This window comes from Nerophis ophidion, linkage group LG01, assembly GCF_033978795.1.
Source record: "Nerophis ophidion isolate RoL-2023_Sa linkage group LG01, RoL_Noph_v1.0, whole genome shotgun sequence".
NCBI classification, from domain to species: Eukaryota; Metazoa; Chordata; class Actinopteri; order Syngnathiformes; family Syngnathidae; genus Nerophis; species Nerophis ophidion.
The window spans coordinates 26,960,323-26,967,822 of NC_084611.1; the positions used below are offsets into that span (position 1 = coordinate 26,960,323).

The 7,500-nt window shown below is 39.8% G+C and overlaps 1 protein-coding gene across 2 annotated transcripts in view; it reads left to right on the forward strand.

The window, feature by feature from the left end:
• The window catches only part of fbxl17 (F-box and leucine-rich repeat protein 17), a 640,382-nt gene that overhangs the window by 177,578 nt on the left and 455,304 nt on the right, over positions 1 to 7,500 (forward strand). For both annotated transcript variants that reach the window (XM_061900192.1, XM_061900199.1), the window contains exon 7: positions 6,291 to 6,398. In XM_061900192.1, coding sequence (XP_061756176.1) covers positions 6,291 to 6,398 — 108 coding nt within the window. The remainder of the gene's footprint in view (positions 1 to 6,290; positions 6,399 to 7,500) is intronic.

Genomic DNA, 7,500 nt, shown 5'->3' on the forward strand with positions numbered 1-7,500 from the left:
TACCGAGAGATTTCCCGCCCTCACCCCAGATAAGCCGACACACAGGTTTTGACTTAGCCAAAGATACATGTTCACCTTTTTGGTGCGACTTCCAGTAGCGCAAGAGGAGAGGTCAGTGGGACAAGAACCAGTGTGGAAGCCAAGGAAAACACAACACACCGCATAGCTAATTTTATACCCTCACATTTCTTTAAACTCTGTTTATTTTATGGTATTGTGTTTGTCAGTGATTTTCAAACTGCGGTAAGTGTACCACTAATGGAATGCAGTCGTACGTAAGTACAGTGTTCTATTTTCCTTAGTATTAAATATACCTGTTAAATAAAACCTCAACCTTGTTTGTAATGAGCACTTAGGCTTACTGTGCCACTGTATTTTATTGTTGGTCATTATTGGGGTACTCTGAGGTGGTACTTGTTGAAAAAAGTTTGAGAACCATTGGTCTATATTTTTAATATTTTTTTACTGAATTTGTAAGCACATTAAGTAAATATGTGATCAGTAATTGCTGCGACATGGAGAATGGTGCTTCTTCCAATATTGTATAATGAAAGTGTAAACGTGATGAGTCTTGATAAGCATGTTCGAAACAAATAAACCATGACCATGATTGTTACAACTTATTTGGTATCGTAGATCAGGGATATTCAAGTAAATTGTTGGGGCCACATTTCTAGAAAGTCGATGACTGGGGGTGCCGGACTTCTCCCGTCACCATCAGTCTTTTTTGGTATATTCCGGAGAACCAGCGTCCTCTCGTAGACAATTGATTTCGGTCTATTTCGTCAGAATTACTGAAGCGCTCTGCTGTTTTCAAGGACTTTCTGCCAAAAAGCTAATGAAAGATCAACTCTATCGCAGCACTCGAGTATTTTTAAGAATCTGCTACAAAAATGTTAGTCTCTCGTAAGTTTTTTAAACTGAACTTGCAGGCCACCAGTTGAATAGCCCAAACGACCAAAAAAAAGAGGACCTAAAAAGGGACCTTAAGGAACATCACCAGTACAACTAAATAATTTGTGCATATGATTACTGACTGCATCTGAAGTAAAAACAAGCTGCAGCAACATCTTAGAAACAAAAAAACACATTACAAACCATCGTAAAAATGCTTAAAAGAAGAGGACTTAAAGGCGTGCCCTAAGGAATGACCTAGTTGTGTAAATCACAAGTTTGGACCCCGGTGTTCTACTTTTGCGAGCGAGGTTAAAAAGTCAATGAAAGTATCTGCCAATGTTTTTACAGTGGTCCAAAATCGTTGACACACTCTAGTGCAGGGGCCACCAACCTTTATGAAACCAAGAGCTACTTCTTGGGTAGATTAATGCGAAGGGCTACCATTTGTACACACTTAAAAAAAATGCCAGAAATAGCCAATTTGCTCAAAAGACTTTGAAATTAGATTTAAAGTTGATTGTAAAGATTTTGTAGATTTGCCAGTATAATTTTTTTTAATTTTAATCATAATAAGTTTGAAGAAATATTTCACAAATATTCTTCGTCGAAAAAACAGAAGCTAAAATAAAGAATTAAATTAATATGTATTTATTATTCTTTACAATAAAAAAAAATATTTACTTGAACATTAATTTAAATAGTCAGGAAAGAAGAGGAAGGAATTTAAAAGGTAAAAAGATATATGTGTTTAAAAATACTAAAATCTATTTTAAGGTTGTATTTTTTCTCTAAAATTGTCTTTCTGAAAGTTATAAGAAGCAAATTTAAAAAATGAATGTATTTAAACAAGTGAAGACCAAGTCTTTAAAATATTTTCTTGGATTTTCAAATTCTATTTGAGTTTTGTCTCTTTTAGAATTAAAAATGTCAAGCAAAGCAAGACCAGCTTGTTAGTAAATAAATATAATTTAAAAAATAGAGGCAGGTCACTGGTAAGGGCTGCTATTTGAGCTATTTTTAGAACAGGCCAGCGGGCGACTCATCTGGTCCTTACGGGCTACCTGGTGCCCGCGGGCACCGTGTTGGTGACCCCTGCTCTAGTGTTTAGGAATTTGATGAAACAATGTTTTTGTCTCCCAAGTTTTGAACTGAACTCGGGCAACCGGTTGAATCATTAGATCAATCAGTAGATCATTCTGCAGGTTTCAAGTACAGTATTACCTCAATTTACTGACACAGTTGGTTCTGTGACAGAGTTCTTTACTGAAATCAACCTCCCCAATTGAAATGAATTGAAATCGATGAGTTGAACATGAAAAAACTAATTTATAGATCCTAAATATTGTATAAAACAATACAGTAGAATGCATTATTAACAACTGCAATAGTTTTATGAAGCATCCATCCATCCATCGTTTTTCTACCGCTTGTCTCTTTTGGGGTTGCGGGTGTGCTGGAGCCTATCCCAGCTGCATTCGGGCGAAAGGTGGGCTCCACCCTGTACAAGTCGCCACCCTTTTGCAGGACCAACACATTTGTGCAGCAATATAATAATAAAGTGCAGAATTTATCTGGGGGAGTTCCTTCTCCGTCAAACACCCCCCCAAGATTTACCATATTTTCATGGATAAATATCCACTGTTTAGATAGTATATTCTAGGCTTGCAGTGATAGGCTAGAATTGCTGTGCCAAGTTTCTGTCACACTCAGTCATGTTTTTGATGAATTTTACTTCAATGAATATCATCCACTTCTTCTTCCCAACACTCTTCTTCACAGAACATTGGTTGGATAACAAAGTTATGCTGATCTTTAGTTATTTGCATCTGTTAGCGAGTAAGACGAGATGTTTTGGGCAAATTTTACAGGGGTGAACGCTGTAAAATGTGACATCTGCTACGCCAACCAATTAAAGATAGGGCACTTTTAAACTAACATAATTTTTAACATAATTGGAAAGATTACACATCACACTTTTTGCTCTTACTTTTGGCACATTTCATTAAAACATGTTCATATGTTTGTTTAAAAAAATAAAATGAAAAAATAACTAATACCACAACAAAAATCAACATTGATCTTAAGTAAAAGCTAACCTTTTTCTTGGTTGCATGACATTCGTTCAAGCGCTTAATGTCAGCCTAACCCAATCGAAAAATTACGGACTTAAGTCACGAACCCTGTGCTGTGTGCATAGCAACTTGGGGCATCTGCCCAAAACAACAAAGAAAATCCGGGGCAGACCGTCAACCGAACAATAGTACTTCAAAAATGAACTCTGCTGATTTATTTTTATGCATTATTTTCACAGGTGCATCGCTAAAAAAAAATAATATTCAACATGTTTGACTTTCAGGAAATGCACTTTGAACATCGAGGTAGAACTGATTAAAAATGATTTTTTTTTGCCATCAAAATCCCTCTGGTGTTTTCTCTTCAATTAATCAGCCTCAACAGTCGATCCTCTCATTTCCGAGCGTCTTTTTATCATCTTATTCCATTGCGGTGATTGATGAGAAGAGTTTGAGAAGCACAGAGACGACAATCTCCCACATCTTTGTGGAGTGGAAGTTGCTATCAATACCTGTATTGATGACCACAATGGAAGCTTGGTGGAAATGTTCTGCTTCCCCATTGATTACCGACGATCCATTTTGAGCTCCTCCAGTCGACGGCTGGGTTGACTGAAGGGGAGTGGTCCATCCATCATAAGTCGATTCTGCTTGGCAGACACGTCCCGTTTTGCCCATTATCTTCCTCCTTCGCCTTTCCTGTCTTCCTTCTGCAGTCCTGTTCTGGTTTCTTTATTTCAGCTGCTCATCAAGCGCAAAACAAGCCAGACTGCGGCCCAGATGGAGCTGACATTTAGTCATGAATTTGACAGCACCTGTGTACACCCACTTGCTTGTAGAAATTGTCTTGTGGGAGTTATTGTCAATACTTGTGGATATATCCATCCATCCATCCATCATCTTCCGCTTATCCGAGGTCGGGTCGCGGGGGCAACAGCCTAAGCAGGGAAACCCAGACTTCCCTCTCCCCAGCCACTTCGTCTAGCTCTTCCCGGGGGATCCCGAGGCGTTCCCAGGCGATCCCGAGGCGTTCCCAGGCTAGCCGGGAGACATAGTCTTCCCAACGTGTCCTGGGTCTTCCCCTTGGCCTCCTACCGGTTGGACGTGCCCTAAACACCTCCCTAGGGAGGCGTTCGGGTGGCATCCTGACCAGATGCCCGAACCACCTCATCTGGCTCCTCTCGATGTGAAGGAGCAGCGGCTTTACTTTGAGTTCCTCCCGGATGACAGAGCTTCTCACCCTATCTCTAAGGGAGAGCCCCGCCACACGGCGGAGGAAACTAATTTCGGCCGCTTTTACCCGTGATCTTATCCTTTCGGTCATGACCCAAAGCTCATGACCATAGGTGGATATATATATATATATATATATATATATATATATATATATATATATATATATATATATATATATATATTGTACCCTTTTACGCTATGTGTTTGCGTAAGAAATAATGAGTTAAAGGCCTACGCAGTCTGATAGTTTATATATTAATAATGAAATATTAACATTGCAACACATTCCGATACGGCCGGTTTAGTTTACTAAATTACAATTTTAAATTTCCCTCTGAGTTTCCTGTTGAAAATGTCATGGAATAATGACGCGTATGATGACGTGTGTTTGTGACGTTATTGGTTAGAGCAGCGGTAGGGAACCTGTGGCTCTTTTGACGACTCCATCTGGCTCTCGGATAAATCTGAGCTGACACTGCTTAACACAATAAGTATTGAATAATTCCACTTGTACTCAAAGTGTTAAAAATAACATTCAAAATATAAAACATGGTCATGCATTTGAATTCATCCATCCTTTTTTCTACCGCACTTGTTCAAGAAGTTGCATTAAGGGTAAGAAGTGATTTATTTATTATTGGTTAGTTTAGGGCTTGCCCTCCTGGGGGTTCTTCCGACCACCAAGCACCGACATGAGAGCCTGTTTCAGGGTTACAATATTTTTTTATTTTTCAATAAGTCTCTCAGTTGCTTTCCAGCAATTGTCTTTTTCTCTTTCGTTCTCACTCGCACTCTGGCTCCAGCCTCAACCCCGTCTCTCCTCCTGGCTGCTGCTTATAAACAGAGCGACAGGTGATTAGATAACAAGGCCCAGGTGGGCCTTCTACGCACCTGTCGCTGATTTCGAGGCCGGTCGTGGCAACACCCCGCTTCCCCGCAGACCTGCAGGGCACGCCCCCTCCACAGTTAGCTTCAGAATATCAATGTTATTACAAAGAATAAGAGTCCTATTATACTCTAGAAATGTTGGTTTTACTTAAAAATGCAAGTGTTTAGTTGTGTTCAGTGATAAAAAAATATATTATATGGCTCTTACGGAAATACATTTAAAAATATTTGGCTTCTTGGCTCTCTCAGCCAAAAAGGTTCCCGACCCCTGGGTTAGAGGGTACATATTAGCCCAGCACCACTTACGGCTAAAAGTCGTCTCTTTTCATCGCGCAATTACACAGTATTTTGGACATCTGTGTTGCTGAATCTTTTGCAATTTGTTCAATTAATAATGGAGAAGTCAAAGTAGAAAGATGGAGGTGGGATGCTTTTAGCCTTTAGCCACACAAACACACAGTGTTTCCTTCTTTAAAATTCCCGGAGGTGAAGCTTTACGATGGATCAGAGCAGTCAAGCGAACATGGATCCCGACTACATGTCAACCGGCAGTTTTCGGTGAGAAATTTGTGGTCTTACTGGAGACACCGGCGGATCTTCGTCCTGCTGCAGCGCGTGACTTCCCTGAGGGACTCTGGTCTCAACACACCCGTGGCCACACCCCTCCGACTTTAGGTACTGTATAATCTCACTAAAACTAAAATAGGCAGATAAGGGATTTTCCAGAATTATCCTAGGAAATGTGTCTAATAACATCTAAATCGCTCTTACTGCAATCACCTTTTTTTTCTTTTTTTTTTTTTTTCTTCTAGTCCTTCACTCTGAATTTCCTCATTCACAAATCTTTTATCCTCGCTCAAATTAATGGGGAAATTGTCGCTTTCTCGGTCCGAATCGCTCTCGCTGATGGAGGCTCACATTATAAACAATGTGAGGATGTGAGGAGACCTACAACCAGTGACGTCACGCGCACATCGTCTGCTACTTCCGGTTAAGGCAAGACTTTTTTTTTAGCGACCAAAAGTTGCGAACTTTATCGTTGATGTTCTCTACTAAATCCTTTCAGCAAAAATATGGCAATATCGCGAAATGATCAAGTATGACACATAGAATGGACCTGCTATTCCCTGTTAAATAAGAAAATCTCATTTCAGTATGCCTTTAACCAAATACCATATCTATTCCTCTCTTGTGCAGGTCACTGACCAGTCGGTACGAGCGGTGGCCGAGCATTGTCCAGAACTGCAGTTTGTTGGATTCATGGGGTGCCCTGTGACATCCCAGGGAGTCATCCATCTCACCGCAGTAAGTATCCTACAACTTTGCTCCGACATTTTTTGACCTGGATCATTGTGGCTGTTGCGACTTTGATGCTGCTCAAATCAATATCCTCTAATGTTCTATTAGGGTGGTGGCCCCCAATCAAACACACACTCACACACATTTAAAGTATTGTTGAGGACGAAACTGATGGTGTGTCATTATTGCAAATTTCCCTCTATGGGACTTTGACATAAATTAAACTGCAATTTATTCGCTTGCAACTCATTTTCATATTTTTTAAACTTATTTTTTTCATTTCCACGAAGAAAAAAAATACATTAAAAATGATATATGTGTGTATACAGTCGTAGTCAAAAGTTTACATACACTTTTAAAGAACATAATCTCATGGCTGTCTTGAGTTTCCAATAATTTCTACAACTCTTATTTTTTTGTGATAGAGTGATTGGAGCACATACTTCTTGGTCACAAAAAACATTCATGAAGTTTGGTTCTTTTATGAATTTATTATGGGTCTACTGAAAATGTGACCAAATCGGCTGGGTCAAAAGTATACATACAGCAATGTTCATATTTGGTCACATGTCCCTTGGCAAGTTTCACTGCAATAAGGAGCCTTTGGTAGCCATCCACAAGCTTCTGGCAAGCGTCGGGTTGAATTTTTGACCACACCTCTTCACAAAATTGGTGCAGTTCAGCTAAATGTGTTGGTTTTCTGACATGGACTTGTTTTCTTCAGCATTGTCCACATGTTTAAGTCAGGACTTTGGGAAGACCATTGTAAAACCTTAATTCTAGCCTGATTTAGCCATTCCTTTACCACTTTTGACATGTGTTTGGGGTCATGGTCCTGTTGGAATACCCAACTGCGCCTAAGACCCAACCTCCGCGCTGATGATTTTAGGTTGTCGTGAAGAATTTGGAGTTAATCCTCCTTTTTCATTGTCCCATTTACTCTCTGTAAAGCACCAGTTCCATTGGCATCAAAACAGACCCAGAGCATAATGCTACCACCACCATGCTTGACAGTCAGAATGGTGTTCCTGGAATTAAAGGCGTCACCTTTTTTACTCCAAAAATATTGCTGGGTATTGTGGCCAAACAGCTCAATTGTTGTTTCATC